General features: G+C 38.3%; 1 protein-coding gene across 4 annotated transcripts in view; it reads right to left on the bottom strand.

The window, feature by feature from the left end:
* PDE4D (phosphodiesterase 4D) overlaps positions 1-19290 on the bottom strand; it is a 1583646-nt gene that overhangs the window by 1062708 nt on the left and 501648 nt on the right. For all 4 annotated transcript variants that reach the window (XM_069556482.1, XM_069556479.1, XM_069556480.1 and 1 more), the window contains one exon: positions 8726-8955. In XM_069556482.1, coding sequence (XP_069412583.1) covers positions 8726-8955 — 230 coding nt within the window. The remainder of the gene's footprint in view (positions 1-8725; positions 8956-19290) is intronic.

Here is a 19290-nt window from a genome sequence, read left to right as displayed (position 1 = left end):
TCCTTCTGGCCTTCAAAGCCAGATTTCCTGGGGATTTCTAGTCTCTTCGCCAGATCCCCAGGCTGGGAAGCCTGATGTGGGGCTCAGAACCTTTCCCAACAGTGAGACAATTCCTTGGTATTATTGTTCTCCAGTTTGTGGATTGCCCACCCAGCGGGTATGGGCTTTGATGTCATTGTGATTGCACTCCTCCTACCATAATACTGTGGCTTCTCCTTTGTCTTTGGATGTGGGGTATCCTTCTTTGGTGGGTTCCAGCATCCTCCTGATGATGGTTGTTGAACAGCTAGCTGTGATTTTGGTGCTCTCACAGGAGGTGATGAGTGCATGTCCTTCTACCCTGCCATCTTGAACCAATCCCTAATATCTGTACCTTCTCACATTCATTAAGTTCCACACTCAGCTTAAGTGCCATAATTGACCACTTTTTTTTTTTTTTTTTACTATCTTTCAAAAATCCTCAAATCCCTTTCCCAGTTTCTCTTACTGTACACCTCCACTTTCCAATCTTGAGTCAGTTGAACTATTTGCCTTCATGGTGCCTATACCATAGATGCTCACATTCCTGGAGAATATTCCCAATCCTCACACACTGGTTACATGAAAAAGTAATGGTGATGATTACCAACCATGCCTACAACATGGCCTATTGGTCTAGCCATGCTGAACAGTTTTAGTTCTCTGAATGCATACATCCCACTTTCCCTTGTCAATGGACTTTGCTATTCTCTCTACTTAATACCATTCCCTTTAGGTCTCAGCTTGGGTGTCAGTTTCTCCTAAGCCTGTGCATATGTGCTCCCTTCTTATCCTGCATAACTTCTGCATGTCCTCAGTCATATGTGATATGTGCGCATTATATTAAAAAAAATGGGACAGTAATTGTCTGTTTTCTTTTTAGCGTGCCCACCTGAATTCTAAATTCTATGAAAGAAGTGACTGTGTTAGTACCAGTAAGCCTCCCACCTCCAGTTCACATGTCATTGTGTAGAAAAAATAGACACTTGCTAATGGTTGAATGCATGTGCAGATGAATACATAAATACATGACTGATAAATGATCGAGTAGATGAACATGTTCACTCATATAACTTGCAGATATTCTTTTATATTTATAAAATCTAGCTTGACTCTCTAAAAATATGTATGGAAATATACAATTTAAAGAAATAAAGTTAACCTCAATTAAATACTGCTGGAGAAATGAGAAAGCCAAAGTCACATGCTAACTGGGACACAGAACAGTTAGTGGAGGAGGAAAGAAGGAGAACACTCCAAAAATACAAGGCCAAAAAATGGAAAAGTTCCAGAAAGTCATTTGAATTCTAAAATGGATATTCTAAATCTTATTTGTATATTATAAATTATATGGTATAAAAAGTATCTATGTATACTAAAGTTCTGAATTTCTGTGTATAGCTTCCACATAACAAGTGTGTGTGTGTGTGTGTGTGTGTGTGTGTGTGTGTTTCTTATGGCAGCATTAGTCACATTTTTTAGTAATCACATTGGAATAAAAATCAGAACATCCTGAGATAAAACCATTTGGAAATGTTGGCAAAGGTCTTACCTTTCCCAGACTCAGAGCCACTAACTTTAGAGTAAATGATGCTAATTCATCAAATAAAACCAATAAATGTATGTTAAATAAGTGACATAAAACAACTGAATGGTATACTATTTTGATTGAATTCCCCAGATTTGAAATAGGTCTAACAATGCCTGGCTCCACTTAATTCCTTTTAAGTGGATAGAAGATTCTACATGAATGAGATAAAAAGGTACAATAAATGATACCTAAATCCTAACTAGCCAGGATTTTCAGCCAAACCAACAAAAAAAATGTGTATTAAACATAAAAGGTCACATATTTTTCTCATAGTTCTTTCTCTATATACAATTTTATTTTAAATAAATCTTTTTTTCCATTTGGGGTACTCAGCTATAGGCAGAAAAAGAGTTTGATACATTCATATTTTCCTGAATTTCAATTGAATGCATTTTTTCTTATTTGAGACTTCTCTAACTGATATACTTTGGTCAATATTAACATTTATATAGCACATAACAGTTAAATAAAGACCATTCAGAGTGTTTTCACCTATTTTTACCCCATAAACATTATATTGCAAGATAGAACATGATTTTGAAAGAACTGTAAACTCTCCCTAAACATTTCAGTGATTATATAAGGTTGAGTTATATAAAGATGGTCAAACAGGGTAGTGTTTGTGGATAAGCAGCTATCTGAGGAGCTGAAAATGATGATTCTTGGGTGGAAATAATTAAAGTGCTTTTATTCAGCTCTGCACTCTGCCTGCTGCAGTATTGTTCTTCGATCACTTTTCATGGTAAATTAAATGCTTCACTGGGTTCATTTCTACATTGGGATCTCTAACCAATCTTTACTATCAAACAAGTAAAGTTGGCATAAGAAAGGTTTGGAAAAGGACCAGGTGCTCTCATGTGGTAAGCACAAAAGTCACCACTCTGTTCAATATTTTTATGAATATGGAGCCTGGTGAGAGAGAAACCTTTGTTTATAAAAGTAAATTCTCCCTGGTACATGGTACTTTATTACATACAAATAGAGAGTGTTATGTATGATGGTATGTTATGATATCAGTCCATTCAGGTAAACTTAATTAGGATTCCAGAGAGTACTACAAGAATGAGAAGGCACTACAGTAGTCTGAAGAAGAAATTAGAATTTGGTAATTACTATACTCTTTAGTTTTGGTTTCCCTTGTGGCTCAGCTGGTAAACAATCTGTCTGCAATGTGGGTGACCTGGGTTCGATCCCTGGGTTGGAAAGATCCCCTGGAGAAGGGAAAAGGTATCCCCTCCAGTATTCTGGCCTGGAGAATTCCATGGACTGCATAGTCCATGAGGTCACAGAGTTGGACACAACTGAGTGATTTTCACTTCACTTCATACTCTTTATTTAAACAAAATTATCATTTATACCTTATTTTCTTGAAATTTAGAAATGACAGATACCATAAAACACTCAGAGGTTCTATGATGTGTGAGGGAAAGCCATCAGCATTATTTAGTTGGCTATTTTAGATTAGATTCAAGATGTCATTTATCAAGAATTATATAGTAAAGTGTTCCATTGCTCTTAGAGTCTAATTTTAATCTCAAAAATAAAAAAATTCAAGGCAAAAATAAAACTCAATTCAATTAAATCAGAGTAAATACTTTAGAAATAAGTCTTGCAATGTTTTGTAGATATTCTGAGTTTTGACAAATGCTGTGCCAATAAATTGTATTTTAAAAAACAAAGGAATCCAGTTGTATTTTTTTTTACATAGCATTTATCTTTAAGATTATTGGTAGCATTGCCTTCCTATTTCTTTGTGATAATATTTTTAAACCAAATCCAGGTCAAAATATCATATACCTAAGGGATCCTTTATAATCACAATCAAGTGTACAATTTTGGAAATCTTTGCATGCTGGATTATATAGATCTTCCACAAAACTTTCAGCCAGAATTTATCAAATAAATCTCTTGAAACTTGAGCACATATCCAATATGAAATAACAAGTCTCATGGGTTCATCATGAAAGACAGATCTTTAGCTTCAGATAGCCTTATACTCACTATACTTCAAATCTGAAATCCCCACCATCAAAACCTTAAGTTAAAAATAAAGTCTGAAAAATCAGATGTCTTTTCAAATCAAGCTTCTGTTTCTCTTAATTTTATTTTGTTCAGATTTTGGTTCAGTAACAAAACGTTGAAAATTTCCTATTTTTTTTTTATGTTCATACTAACATACTGTGTGTACTCAAGAAATCTAGATGATGACCAGTTGATCAAAGAACCCAAAGTCTAACTGGCATCTCAAACCAGCTCCTCTATGAATAATAGCACATAACTCAAAGAAATATTTCTGGAAGATTTTTGTAATATGAAGCCGTATTTGACTAAGGTAATCCTTCCTTCTGTGTTGGGGAGTAGACTTTTTTCCAAGTGTGACCATTATTTCAACTTCTTTCCATTTTCTTTTTTAAAAAAAAAATAGGGCATAGTAATATATATGCACACAGTGTACTTCTCTAGATTGGTAACGGCACACTAGTGATAAAGTGTTTGTCATATTCTCCACCCACATGTGTTCCTGAGTATTCATCCATCCACAGGTGTGTCATCCTGTCACAAGGGGACAACTTACTCCTTGGCTCGCATTTGATTATAGCTGATGCAGCCATAAAACACAGCTACAACGATTTAGCACTACCTCCCGTTACCTCCGTTTTGCTCCTGCAGTCTCCTACTTGTGTACAGGAAGCATTCTAGATGTGGCAAGCTAAACTCTCCTCAGAGTACCTGGCGGTCCATGGACCACCCAGGGAAAGTAAGCCAGGGCCCGAGCTGGGCCAAGGCAAGCTCCTGATTCCTTCCAAGGATTCTGACCAGAGAACTATGTTGAAGTCAGCAAGGGCTGTTATAGAAGTGAAACAAGGAGCAAGTAAGAAATGAAGAGGACCTCCAATCTCATTCCAAACATATTTGAATAACCTTTGAATGCAGGGTATGTCTGTGGACAGATGCCAAAAGCAAGACATGGACTTCTTTTTTTTTCTTCCTCCATGTTTTAATTTTTTTTAAAATTTTTTATTTGGGTATAGCTGGTTAACAATGTTGGGACAGTTTCAGATGAACAGAGAAGGGACTCAGCTATACATATACATGTCCATTCTCCCACAAACTACCCCCCACTATCCAGACTACCACATAACATTGAGCAGAGTTCCTTGTACTATACAATCGGTCCTTGCTATTTATCCATTTAAAATATAGCAATGTGTACATGTACATCCCACACTCCCTAACTATCCATCCCCCCATCCTTCCCCTCAGCAACCATAATTTTGTTCTCTAAGTCTGTGAATCTCTTTCTGTTTTGTAAGTAAATTCATCACTTTTTAGATTCCACATATAAGGGATATCATATGATACTTCTCCTTTTCTAACAAGACACAGACTTCTTAACATAAATGTGATACGTCCATAGTGATCGTAACTTTCTGAACGAGGAACAAATTCCTGGTTGACTCTTACACCTGTTAGAGTACTCACCTCTACCCCATGAGTTATTAACGGAGGATCTTTGAGACCAGTTATAACAAGGAAACCAAAAATAATGAACAGAATTTTCTCTAATATTTTCCCGAAAAAGTATAGCAGTTGCTGCAGTGGTTATACCGTAAGTAGCTATAATATATCAAAGGCTGACCAAGAGCAAATTATGTATTTTTTTGCAGGCCAATTGTTTCCTTAAGAAACTGCATCATGGCTTTCGAAAGGGGTAGCACAAGTCTGTAGACCCACTACTGTGTGATACTCGACAGAGCAATTGTCTGATGTGCTCATATATCAGAAAAAAAGAGCAAAGCTAAATAAATAAAGGAATAAATCCAAAGGGGATGAAAATCTCCTTTTCTATCAAAGGTTCACAATTGTCAATGCTTCAGTGAGGATTAACAGTGGAACCTGGGGACCTACTAACTTTTAATGATGAAGAATGAGGCTGCAGAAACCTAGCTAAAGTAGTCTAAATTTCCCATTAGCCCTTTCTGATAGTCGTGAAGGAACCTGTAGTTCTTGGTTAACTGGAATGGCTACAGAATGTCATCCCTAATTTACCTTCTGCCTCCCTTTCAAAGTTTAGATATTCCAGAAAATTTGCTTCAAAAGATAACAGAATTCCTTTAGTACATGTTTAGGCTTTGTTTCTGCCAACTCTCATAGGTGGCTTCTCCTGACTGCCTTCTGGCACTGACGAGTCACTTGTTCCATTTTTCTAAAAGACAAATTATCTCCTCCAAAATGTTGAATATGTTTGTCAATGGTAAGTACTGTTTTGCTTATACTTGAATCTTAGATCTTTTATTAAAAAGGAAACAAACTCTGAACCAACAAAAGTACTATCATAGAGACAATTCTGAACCCCAAGTCCTTTGGCACTTGGAAGCTATTTGCATTTAGCAACAAATTCAAATTTAATTAAGTAAGCTTAGCTTTAACCTGAGATTTTTAATTATACACATTGCCCAACTACACAGAGACATAGTAAATATACCACATTGTTTTCTTTTAAGGGCACATGATATAACACCAGCTTCGAGAGAGAAGTCATGTTTAGCCAGCAAATTTTTTTTAAACCAAAGTTAATTGAATACATCACAGGCTTAAATTAGTTCATTTTAATTTTAATTATAGCTATAATCCCTTCTTCCTCAAAGGTAGAGAAATCAAGCTAATGATTCTAAGATAAACCTGCTGTGCAGAAAAGAATTTACATTAGGCCAGCAACTGTTATCATTAGAAAAGCCTGTTGGAAAGATTGACCCTTAGGTGGCATCTGGGAACTTGGATTTCAGGAGGGTTCCCACCATTCCCTAACTGGTAATATGGCTCAGTGCCTAAATTGGTTGTGTAAAAAGCATGGTTTATGCTGAACAACTGCTTTCCTTCTAGGAATCTGGAATTTATGCACCTCCTACGAAGAGGATGCCTCAGTGACCAACCCCCAATAAAAACTGGGTACTAAGTCCATCTTTTATTTTCTTTTTGTTTTTAAACTTTTTTTTTTTTGGTAGTAAGAACATTTAACATGAGATCTCCCCTCCTGACAGAATTTTAAGTGCACAATACGGTGTTGTCAACTGCAGCCACAACGTAGTACAGCAGATCTTGGGAGCTTATTCATCTTGTAATTGAAACTACTATACCTGTTGACGGAGATGCGATGGCACCCCGATCCAGTACTCTTGCCTGGAAAATCCCATGGACGGAGGAGCCTGGTGGGCTGCAGTCCATGGGGTCGCTAAGAGTCGGGCACAACTGAGCGACTTCACTTTCACTTTTCACTTTCATGCATTGGAGAAGGCAATGGCAACCCACTCCAGTGTTCTTGTCTGGAGAATCCCAGGGACGGGGGAGCCTGGTGGGCTGCCGTCTCTGGGGTTGCACAGAGTCGGACACGACTGAAGTGACTTAGCAGCATACCTGTTGAATAGCAATTCCTCATTTCCCCTTCCTTCAGTCCCTGACAACCTCCACTGTACTCTGTTTCTGTGAGTTTGACTCCTAGATATCTCACATAAACACTGAGCCTTTAATAGGCTTCGCTGATAGAAGGCTTCTCTGGTGAACACAGCTCACATGTATTGTCACAACTCCTTACTAGAGGAATTAAGTACATCCTTCTGAATCCACTGGGAGATGGAACTCCTGAAAACGTGTTTCTGCTTTCCTCCAGATGTTGCCCCACGTACCTTGCTCTTTGCTGATTTTTCTTTGTATTCTTTTGCTCTAATAAATCCCAGGCATGAATACAACTATTAACTGAACTCTTGGAGCTCTACTAGCAAATTACTGAACACAGGAGTGGACTTAGTGGTCTCTGACTCACTTGGCAGGTGAATCCTCCCCTCTACATGAGTGAAGCGGGACTGATGCCAAACAGGAGAAATTGGATTTCTGAGACAGTATTTTTCAAAGAATGCTCAGAGCAAGCTGCCCTATAAAATTCCTACCTGCTTTAATGTGTCTGGTGGATAGGTGTACAGTCTTCTTTATACACACAGTTCATCCAGAAAAAAAAATATATATCACATATGTATTTCCTCCTTCTTGCTTCAAGTTAAGAATGTGTTATTTATCTAGTTGTGATTTCCTCATGCTTTTTAATAACATAGGTGCTTTGAACTGGTCTGTAACAATTCAAACAGCTAAATTCAATATCTTAGATGACAGTTACTGCTGACATTTTTTCTCACCACCACTTTTCCAATAACTTTTAGGAAAACCCAAAAGGTCCCTTCTCTAGAAATGCCTTGAACTTGGCAGACAATGAGGAAGAATCACATTTGCATCCCAGCAAATTGCTCTGTTCCTGTAATCCTTATAAATGCTCAAGCGTCTGTTCAAGTGTGGACCACTAGTTTCCTCCTCCTCTCAAAATGCAGCTGACCCAAAAAATCAAATAATGGATGTGCCCACAATTCTCACTTTCTTTGACAACATTTTACCTGGTAATTGCAATTAAAGAGTAAACAACCCCACAGTAAACAGCAGAAAAAGATTCAAAACACAAATACCTAGTAAAGTAAAAAATGCAAATGCTACATTAGTAATCAGAGGCCTCACTCATTCTTCTATACATCTTAATGCAGAATAAAACTCCTTATGCTAGGAACTGAAACAGTATTCTGGTAAGCAAGACCTGAAAATGTCAAAGGCCAAATTATTAGGCTCATGACCAGTTGTGTATTTCCTTTGATTCTAATTATAGTACAATCTATTCTTGATTCCAAATTCATTTTGCATCAGTGAACATTGCCTACTGTTCTCAGATAGGTATGCCTACATGTTAATTTGTCTATTAGTTCTCATTTGTTAAGAAATTTTTCTGTTTAATCACCTGTGACCAGTATTAATTTCCAAGCCCAATTTCCTTTCCCCAGATACTCATTTGCATTCATCAATACTTTTTCAAATACTTCATGTAAAATAATTTGACTAAAGTGTCTCCTGTTATAGAGACTGCAATATTACCTGAGAAAAACTACCAGATTTTCTCTTGATTCTAGCAACCCCATTTCCCCTTGACTCAAATCAAGCAATGAGCCACAAAACTCAAGAGATCCCAGATAACAATCATCGTTTAAAATAGAAAATGGGGCAATGTCACCCAAGGTCACTCACCCACTGGAGTCAGCGGAAGTGATAGCAATCAGGGGTAGAATCTTCAAGGGGAGGCTGGTTGGCCTCTGAAGGTTCTCTGATTCACTCTTCAAGTCCGCTTGTTCCAACTGTCTGAAGGCGAGAGGGGGAAGCTGGATGTTGCGGCAGGAAAGTCTCCTTACGAGATAGGGTTCCATTCCTTTCAAAGGGTCTTCCTCTTCATGACTGGAGTGCAGTGTCTCCTCAGAGGCCTAAGGCAAAAGTTCCAGGAAGCACAGTGAGCCACAAAGGTCCCAGGATGTATCACTGCATTTTTGGAGAAAGAAACTGAGGGAAATGTATACATGAAAAATGCTAACTAGAAAGCAATGAGATTAACAGAAAAATATTTGGTGAAAGACAGTTGTCATAGTTAACCGACATTTCCAAACATAGAATTTATGAGCTTTGGGCATGAATTCTATGAAATCAAGGGTAAATCAAACATTTGCTACCAATATGAAGTGAACTGTCCACCACACCCTCTTTGGTCTTTAGGAGCCCAAGGTAGTATTTCAGGGGAGGGCTTTGGCGAGTACTACATACTCTGGGCAGGGAGTTTTGCAGGGTCTCTCTCTTGGACTGGCTGGTATGTAGGGGAGCAGAATTTGGCGCCCTTGAATGTTTCTATTTGGCATATGTTGTTTGAAGCTGGCTATTTCCTGAAACATGGAAAGAAAACATATAAACTCTAGGCCATATATTAGTGATCATAACCTTTCTATCTCTGCTCCAGTCAGTGATCCTCAGAAGTAAATATTGTTATCCTCCTCAGTGTTCAAATGGAGAACCAACCTTAATGAGCTTAAGTTACTTGCCCAAAGATAGTGTTGGGTTGGCCTAAAGGTTCACTTGGCTTTTTCTGTAAGATGTTACGGAAAAACCCAAATGAACATTTTGAATAAAATGAACATTTTATTTATTTTTATTTATAAATATTTTATTTATAAATATTTATTTATATAATATTTATAAATTATTTATTTATTTGAATAAAACTGTGGACATCATTTTATGATAGTTTTAAGTCAAATCATTATAATGTATACCTTAAATTTATACATTGCTATATGTCAATTATATTGCAATAAAATTGGAAAACAGTTTTAATAATAATGGCTATTATTTATTGAGTCCTTATCAAGTGCTTGGTTTACATAGTGAGTGCTGTGTTTTGTATCTATCATATATCTGGCACCCCAGTCCAGTACTCTTGCCTGGAAAATCCTGTAGATGGAGGAGACTGGTAGGCTGCAGTTCATGGGGTTGCTAAGAGTTGGACACAACTGAGCAACTTCACTTTCACGTTTTACTTTTCATGCATTGGAGAAGGAAATGGCAACCCACTCCAGTGTTCTTGCCTGGAGAATCCCAGGGACGGGGGAGCCTGGTGGGCTGCCATCTAGGGGGTCACACAGAGTCGGACATGACTAAAGTGACTTAGCAGCGAGAGCAGCATATATCTATATATCTCATATACTATCTCGTTTAATTATCACTGAACTCCTATGGGTTAGGTTCCATTACTTTTCGCACTTCACACATAAAGAAACAGAGACTTGTAACATAACATGCCATGGTCTCACAGCCATGTGGTTAGTTGGGCAATCAATGGTCCAGTTTCCCTGGGACTTACTGCTTTAAGGATTGCAAGTCCCATGTTCAGGGAAAGCCAGTCCCAAGAAAACTAGGATGACAGATTACCTTACAAGTCAATTTCCAAACCCAAATCTATTTTAGTTAAATTTGAAACTACTAAAAACTACGCTGTACTATCTCTAAAAAGCATGGTCCCTGGCAAGGACATAACTATAGAAAGGAATAGAACATATGCTCAGTTCACTTCCACGGCTCAGTCTTGTACAACTCTTTGCAACTCCCTGGACTGCAGCACAACAGACTTCCCTGTCCATCACCAACTCCCAGAGCTTGCTCAAATTCACGTTCATCAAGTTGGTGATGCCATCCAACCATCTCATCCTCTGTTGTCCCCTTCTCTTCCTGCCTTTAATCTTTCCCAGCATCAGGGTCTTTTCCAATAGGTCAGTTCTTCCCATCAGTATTGGAGTTTCAGCTTCAGCATCAGTCCTTCCAATGAATGTTCAGGACTGATTTTCTTTAGGATTGACTGGTTTGATCTCCTTGCAGTCTAAGGGTCTCTCAAGAGTCTTCTCCAGCTCCATTGTTTAAAAACATCGATTCTTTGGTGTTAAGCTTTCTCTATAGTCCAACTGTCACATCCATACATGACAAATGGAAAAACCACAGCTTTGACTAGCTGGATATTTGTTGGCAAAGTAATGTCTCTGCTTTTTAATATGCTGTCTAGGTTTGTCATAGCTTTTGTTCCAAGGCGCAAGTGTCTTTTAATTCCAAGGCCACAGTCATCATCTTCAGTGATTTCAGAGCCCCCACTCACCAATAAAAAAAAAGTCTCTCACTGTTTACATTGTTTCTCCATCTATTTGCCATGAATTGATGAGACTGGATGCCATGATCTTAGTCTTTTGAATGCTGAGTTTTAAGTCAACTGTTTCACTCTCTACTTTCATCAACAGATCCTTTAGTTCTTCTTTGCTTTCTGCCATAAGGGTGGTGTCATCTGCATATCGGAGGTTATTGATTTTTCTCCTGGCAATCTTGATTCCACTTGTGCTTCTTCCAGCCCAGCATTTCTCACTATGTATTCTGCATATAAGTTAAATAAGCAGGGTGACAATATACAGCCTTGATGTATTCCTTTTTCCTATTTGGAACCAGTCTGTTGTTCCATGTTCAGTTCTAACTGTTGCTTCCTGACCTGCATACAGATTTCTCAAGAGGCAGGTCAGATGTTCTGGTATTCCCATCTCTTTCAGAATTTTCCACAGTTTATTTTGATCCACACAGTCAAAGGCTTTGGCATAGTCAATAAAACAGAAATAGATGTTTTTTCTGGAATTCTCTTGCTTTATCTATGATCTGATGGTCGTTGGCAATTTGATCTCTGGTTCCTCTGACTTTTCTAAAACCAGCTTGATATCTAGAAGTTCACGGTTCACATATTGCTGAAGCCTGGCTTGGAGAATTTTGAGCATTACTTTGCTAGCGTGTGAGATGAGTGCAATTGTGTGGTAGTTTGAGCATTCTTTTGCATTGCCTTTCTTTGGGATTAGAATGAAAATTGACCTTTTCCAGTCCTGTGGCCACTGCTGAGTTTTCCAAATTTGCTGGTATATTGAGTGCAACACTTTCATAGCATCATCTTTTAGGATTTGTAATACCTCAACTGGAATTCCATCACCTCCACCAGCTTTGTTTGTAGTGATGCTTGCTAAGGTCCACTTGGCTTCACATTCCAGGATGTCTGGCTGTAAGTGAGTGATCATACCATCGTGATTATCTGGATCATGAAGATCTTTTTTGCATAATTCTTTTGTGTATTTTTGCCACCTCTTCTTAATATCTTCTGCTTCTGTTAGGTCTATACCATTTCTGTCCTTTATTGAGCCCGTCTTTACATGAAATGTTCCCTTGGAATCTCTACTTTTCTTGAAGGGATCTCTAGTCTTTCCCATTCTGTTGTTTTCCTCTATTTCTTTGCACTGAGGAAGGCTTTCTTATCTCTCCTTGCTATTCTTTGGAACTCTGTATTCAGACAAGTGTATCCTGCCTTTTCTCCTTTACTTTTGCTTCTCTTCTTTTCACAACTATTTGTAAGGCCTCCTCAGACAGCCATTTTGCTTTTTTGCATTTATTTTTCTTGGGGATGGTCTTGATCCCTGTCTCCTGTACAGTATCACAAACTTCAGTCAATAGTTCATCAGGCACTCCATTTATCAGATCTAATCCCTTAAATCTATTTCTCACTTCCACTGTATAATCGTGAGGGATTTGATCTAGGTCATACCTGAATGGTCTAGTGGTTTTCTCTACTTTCTTCAATTTAAATCTGAATTTGGCAATAAGGAGTTCATGGTCTGAGCCACAGTCAGCTCCCAGTCTTTTTGCTGACTGTGCAGAGCTTCTCAACCTATGGCTGCAAAGAATATAATCAATATGATTTCAGTGTTGACCATCTGGTGATGTCCATGTGTAGAGTCTTCTCTTGTGTTGTTGGAAGAGGTTGTTTACTATGACCAGTGTGTTCTCTTGGCAAAACTCTATTAGCCTTTGCCCTGTTTCATTCTGTACTCCAAGGCCACATTTGCCTGTTACTCCAGGTATCTTTTGGTTTCCTACTTTTGCATTTCAGTCCCCTATGTGAAAAGGACATCTTTTTTGGGTGTTAGTTCTAGAATGTCTTGTCAGTCTTCATAGAACTGTTCAACCTCAGCTTCTTTAGCATTACTGGTCTGGGCATAGTCTTGGATTACTGTCTATGGGCCATGCTCAGAAAAAGTTTAATCAAAAAAAAAAAAAAAAAGAAAAAGTTTAATCCAATTTTCTGTTGATGGGTGGGGCCGTCTTCGCTCAGTGTTGTTTAACCTAAGACCAGCTGTGGAGGAGGTAATGAAGATAATGGGGACCTCCTTCAAAAGGCCCCAGGCACCCACTGCTGCACTCAGTGCCCCTGACCCTGCAGCAAGCCACCACTGACTCACACCTCTGCTGGAGACTCATGGACACTCACAGGCAAGTCTGGATCAGTCTCTCGCGGAGTCTGCTCCTTTCTCCTGGGTCCTGGTGTGCACAAAGCTTTGTTAGTGCCCTCCAATTGACAAGGAGTCTGTTTCCCCAGTCCTGTGTAAGTTCTGTAATCAAATCCCACTGGCCTCCAAAGCCAAATTCCCTGGTGGTTGTCAGTCTCTTTGCCAGATCCCAAGGTTGGGAAATCTGTTATAAGTCCTAGAACTTTCTTAACAGTGTGAGAATTTATTCGGTATAAGTGTTCTGCAGTTTGCGGGTTGTCTGCTTAGCAGCTCTATGGTGGGGTTAATGGCAACCTCCTCCAAGAGGACTTAGGCCACACGCTGTGTGATCCAGGTCTGTTCCCCTGCCCCTGCGGCAGGTGTACCTCCATAGGAGACACTGAAAAACTCAAAGGCAGGTCTGGCTCAGTCTATGTGGGGTTTCTGGGTCCTGGTGCACACAATGTTTTGTTTGAGCCCTCCAAGTGTCTCTGGCAGGTATTCTACCATAATTTAATATGCCTCACATTTTCTTTAAAAAAAAAAAAAAGAATAGAACTGAGATCAAGACAGCCCTATATAAATACTGAAAATTGGTGAGAATCCTTGTTGATAAAGTCAGGAGACAGACACTCTAGGCCTGACTCTGTCACTAATTACTTACCTGGTATTAAATCATTTAACCTTTTTGAGCTTTAGCTTCCTTAGACATACAATCAAGAGGTTGTACAAAATGAACCTTACGGCTACTTTCAGTTCTGAAATACACTGATTTTATAACAGCCAGTGGCAAAAATCAATGTTCAGTGAGATGGAAAATATATAAAATAAAGAGAAAATACAAGTACACATGTATCATTCTTAGCTTTTGGTTGAGAAAGTGAGCCTCTGGGTGTTTATGAAGTTCTGTGTGTTTGACTAAGGACAGAACTGAAAACTGCAGCCACACTCTGCAACTGCTAACAGATCATAGTGTGCCTCACATATTTCTCAAGAGAAGTTAATGACTTAAGTATGTAGATAGACTTCTTTGGGATAAACATGGAAAAGAAGAACAAAAGATGAGTTGAGTAGAGCTAAATGCTGTATGTAGCTGGCCAAAGTTACTATCTTTTTATAAAGATAGTATCACAACTGTAGGAATGTTTTCTATAATCCAAGTTGAGTGATAAAAGACTTAAGATTTATGACGTTATCTACTAGGTAAAACCACCTCAAGAGGTGACTACTTTTGAGGTGATTACCCCTGTTAAAAAGAAAGTGTAGCATTTTTATCTTGACAATAAAAATGATAAAGCTGTAGCTGTCTGTATGCTAGCATTTCTATTTAAAGCCAGCATAACAAGTAGCTTTTTTAAAAAATTTATTTATTTATTTTTAAATTTTAAAATCTTTAATTCTTAAAAATTTCCAGATCAGTGTGTATCAATGATATTTAAAAAAATAAATAGAACTTTACCTGGTAGAAAGCAGGAGGTTCAATGGCCTTATTTTGGAAAGAAATATGAACATGATCACCAGGACAATATATATACTATGTTATGACTGATGATGAAGCTGAAGCTCCAATACTTTAGCTACCTGATGCAAAGAGCTGACACATTGGAAAAGACCCTGATGCTGGCAAAGATTCAAGGCTAAAGGAAAAGGAGGCAGCAGAGGGTGATATGGTTGGATGGTGTCACTGACTCAATGGATGTGAATTTGAGCAAACTCCAGGAGACAGCGAAGGATGGGGAACCTGGTATGCTGCAGTTCGTGGGGTCACAGAGTCAGACACGACTTAGTAACTGAACAACAAAAATTGTAGGAAAATGACATTTTTTGCAAGAGGTTGAAAGAAAGATAGCATTTACAGCATTTCTAAGTCATCATTTCTCAAAAAGTGATGCTTAAGTTTCCTGCATGAGAACCACAGAAGGTACTTTCTAAAATTCAGACTCCAAGGCCTGCTTCCAGACCAGCCTAATCAGAATCTCCATGATTAGGGCCTGGGAGTGAGTCTCCACTATGGTTCTTAGTAGTGTTAGTTGCTCAGTCATGTCTGACTTTTTGCAACCCTGCAGGCTATAGCCCACCAGACTCCTCTGTCTATGGGATTCTCTAGGCAAGAATACTGGAGTGGATTGCCATTCCCTTCTCCAGAGGATCTTTCCAACTCAGGAATCAAATCCAGTCTCCCGTATTGCAAGCAGATTCTTTTATTGTTTTAGCTACAGGGAAGATCCAGTAACTATGGTTCTTACGTATACTTAAATACGGGAACTAATGGGTTTGACATTTTAGACATTGTCCAATAAGATTGCTTGGCAGATATTTAATAATGAAAATGTTCACTGAAGCTTATTTATGATAAAGAAGAACTGGATATAACCTAATTTCCTACTGAGGGATTGACTTAATAAAATTTGATACAGCATATTTTTAAATACTATGAGACTGCTAAAATAATGCAGAAGAATATATGATTACATTCATGATATAACAATGCGTGCAAAAAACAATGTGATGTCATTTTTGTAAAACAAAAACAAACACTTAACACATATTATACTAATGAAAAATTTTTAGATATATCCCAGTGTTTTAAAATGGCTCTCTCTGGGTGATGGTGTTGGTGGTTATTTTTACACTTTGCTCATTGAAAGTGAAAGAAAGTGAAAGTGAAATGGCTCAGCTGTGTCTGACTCTTTGTGACCCCATGGACTGTAGCCTACCAGGCTCCTTCATCCATCAGATTTTCCAGGCAAGAGTACTGGAGTGGGTAGCCATTTCCTTCTTCAGGGGAACTTCCCGACCCAGGGATGGAACCCGGGTCTCCTGCATTGCAGGCAGACACTTTACCATTTGAGCCACCAGGGAAGCCCACTTTGCACATTACTAGTTTCTATATCCCCCAGAAAAATGTACTATTTTGAGTTGAAAAGTATAATAACAAAAAAAACTACACTGAATTTTCTACTGATGGGAAATTTTCTATTGATGGGATGCAAAATTATCTCTTATTCAGCTTAAAGATATACAATATCAAAAGAAAAAGCATATTTGAATGAGTTAATGCAAACTTGTTAATTTGTAATAAAATGAAATTTTCTCTGATAACTAACAAATTTATTTGGAATAGTTGACCGGAAAATAACTTTAAAGTAATTCTTTTCACTGTTAGGACAAATATCTTTCTGAAAGACATATCTAAAGAAAGTAATTCCTCAATGATTAAGAGTTATAATGAGTAAGTAAGTGCTAAATTGTTGCTGTTGTTGGAATCATTATTATTTTCTTCAGTTTCTATGAAGGATATTTAATTAATTTCTTTGTTCTCCCCTTTTCCTCTCTCAAAGTAGATTGCAAACCACTTAACAGGACTTTTAGTTCAGGGACATACATATAACTGGTAATAAATAAATTGCTGTGTTTTCCAATAATCTTAGTTTTTTTGTTTCATTTATGTATATTTTATGTATATATGAAATTTTTTATAAGGAAGATGTTTTAAAATATGTATATATTCATTGGCCTTGTACGAGAGGACATTTCTCTCCGGGCACTAGCTAGCGCATTTCTAGACTCCCTTGCAGGTAGCTGTAAGTCCATCACTGATGTTGCCTCATATGCAAAGGATTAGAGGCCAACGAAATGTGCCATTTTCACACCTGGCCTCTAAAAACTGTGAGTACTGTCTGTCATTGCTCTTCTCCTCTGGAACTCGTTATTGTATACTGAAGATGGTGAAGCAAAAAGATAGGAAAAATCATGGTTTCTAGGTCACTGTTCCGAGGAGAGCTACTTGCCAATCAAGAACACTTAATTTGGGCTGCATGAGCCACAGATAATTTTCCACCATGGAAAGCCACTAAAACTTGGGTTCTCCTTGCTAGTGCTATATTCTACATATATATAATCACATCTCTACTCTTTAAGTTGTCTTAATCATGACCTTATTCTCTTCTGGGTAATCCCTTAATTAATACTTATTGAGTATCTACTACCTCGCAAATGTGTGTGGAGTGCTAGAAATACAGATGGATTAGACACTTCCTTTTCCTCAAGTACTCATTATTCATGTGGGAAGGAAGATAAACAGATCATCACCAATGAGTGGTAAGAACTATAACCAGGGACTTGGGGCTCTTTAGGAGTCCGTTGGAAGGGTGAATACTCTTTGTGAGGGAAAGAAGGTGCTAGCCAGAAGTGATATCAACCAAAAGAGAAAACTTCATAGATTAGGCATTTCTCTGTGGGTCCTGTCTACTGCTCCAGTTGGTTCTGTTTTATCTCATTGCCAGATCCTCTATTAAGTGTCTCATGAATCTAGACACTGTCCAAGATATTATCCTCAATCATTTCAATCCACACCCTACATACTGCTGGTTTGAAATGTCAGGAGCTTCCCAGGTGAAATGTGAAACTGGCCCCTGTACATGAGGGCAAGGAGAGGCCAAAAAAAAGAGGCACACCACTCCAGATCAGTGGGTGACAGATTTAATAAGGAAGGGAGCTTACTTTGGCCACAAGGCAAGTAGACCTTAGCACCTGCTGCCAGAATCATAAAAGTTTATAGAGAGGCCTTAACTCAGTTCAGTTATTCATATTGTCCAGATGATCTCAATAACACATTGCTCTCTCAAGTCTGCATCCATGAAAATGGATCCTATTAGTGGAATGGTGGGCAGAATATTTCACTGACTGGGAATAGGGTGTTGGTGGTGGTTTAGTCACTATGTCGTGTCCGACTCTTGCAACCCCATGGACTATATCCTGCTAGTCTCCTCTGTCCATGAGATTCTCCAGGCAAGAATACTGGAGTGGGTTGCCATTTCCTTCTCCAGGGGACAGAGTAAGGAGCTCCCAATTGCCTGGGTCCCGCTCATGAAGGCCAGCTGGTAATCATGTTCTCTCAATGACCTCTTCCAACACACACATATTGAAAACACTGTCCAAAACAATGAATACAAATAAATTTTGCTTTTTATTTTGGAACCCAAGTCAGTTGTAGTGAAATGATCCACTTATGTGTCATTCCCTTTGTTAGCTTGGATATGTCTGGAAGGACAGGAACATGTCACAACAATTTTTTTTTTTTAACCTCCAGCACACAACAAGTACCTGGGACAAAACACATGCAAAACAAACCTTGTAGAAGCCCTGAGTGAAGAAAATAGACAAACCTGACTCCATTTTCTCAACTGTAATAACTCAGGATATGGAGAAATAATTAGACATTGGTGTTACTAAGAGTGTTCTGTTTGTAACTACTAATATAAGGGCTTCCCTAGTGGCTCAGATGGTAAAAAATCTGCCTGCAATGCAGGTGACCCAGGTTGGATCCCTGGGTTAGGCAGTTCCCCTGGAGAAAGAAATGGAGACTCACTCCAGTATTCTTGCCTGGAGAATTCCATGGACAGAGAAGCCTGGTGGGTTACAGTCAGTCGATGGGATGACAAAGAGTCTTGGACTTGACTGAGTGACTAACACTTATTTATTAATGTAAGTTAGGTTGAGGCTGGAGCCCATAACAAGGAATTTCTTTTAAAATTTCAGAATTTGAGCCACTCAGTTGTTTTATTCTATTATCATGTTTAGAACTCCTTTCAAATATAGATTCATTATGATAGGCATTTTCACCTGATTTTTAAAATTAAGAATGAAAGATTTCAGGCATTCAGGTCTTCCAGAGTACCTAATCCATGCAGAGCACTGCAGAAATTATCATGTTAAATATCGCATGAGTTTTCAGACAAAATAAGCTGAAGATTGGTTTTTATAACTTCCAATGTTATATTCCTTGCCCCTGTCTAATTAGTTCCCCAACTTACTCTGAAAAAGTAGTTTCCCTGTGTGTGAATTTGTAGTATAAACAAGGTGATTTTTGAAAACTGAAGCAACTCTTTAGGAACAAGGATGCAATTTAATAAGTTATATTGAAATGAATTGAAG

The sequence above is a fragment of the Ovis canadensis genome, chromosome 16 (genome assembly GCF_042477335.2).
Source record: "Ovis canadensis isolate MfBH-ARS-UI-01 breed Bighorn chromosome 16, ARS-UI_OviCan_v2, whole genome shotgun sequence".
NCBI classification, from domain to species: domain Eukaryota; kingdom Metazoa; phylum Chordata; class Mammalia; order Artiodactyla; family Bovidae; genus Ovis; species Ovis canadensis.
The sequence above is the reverse complement of the archived record's forward strand: the minus strand, read 5'-3'. Positions and strand labels throughout refer to the sequence as shown.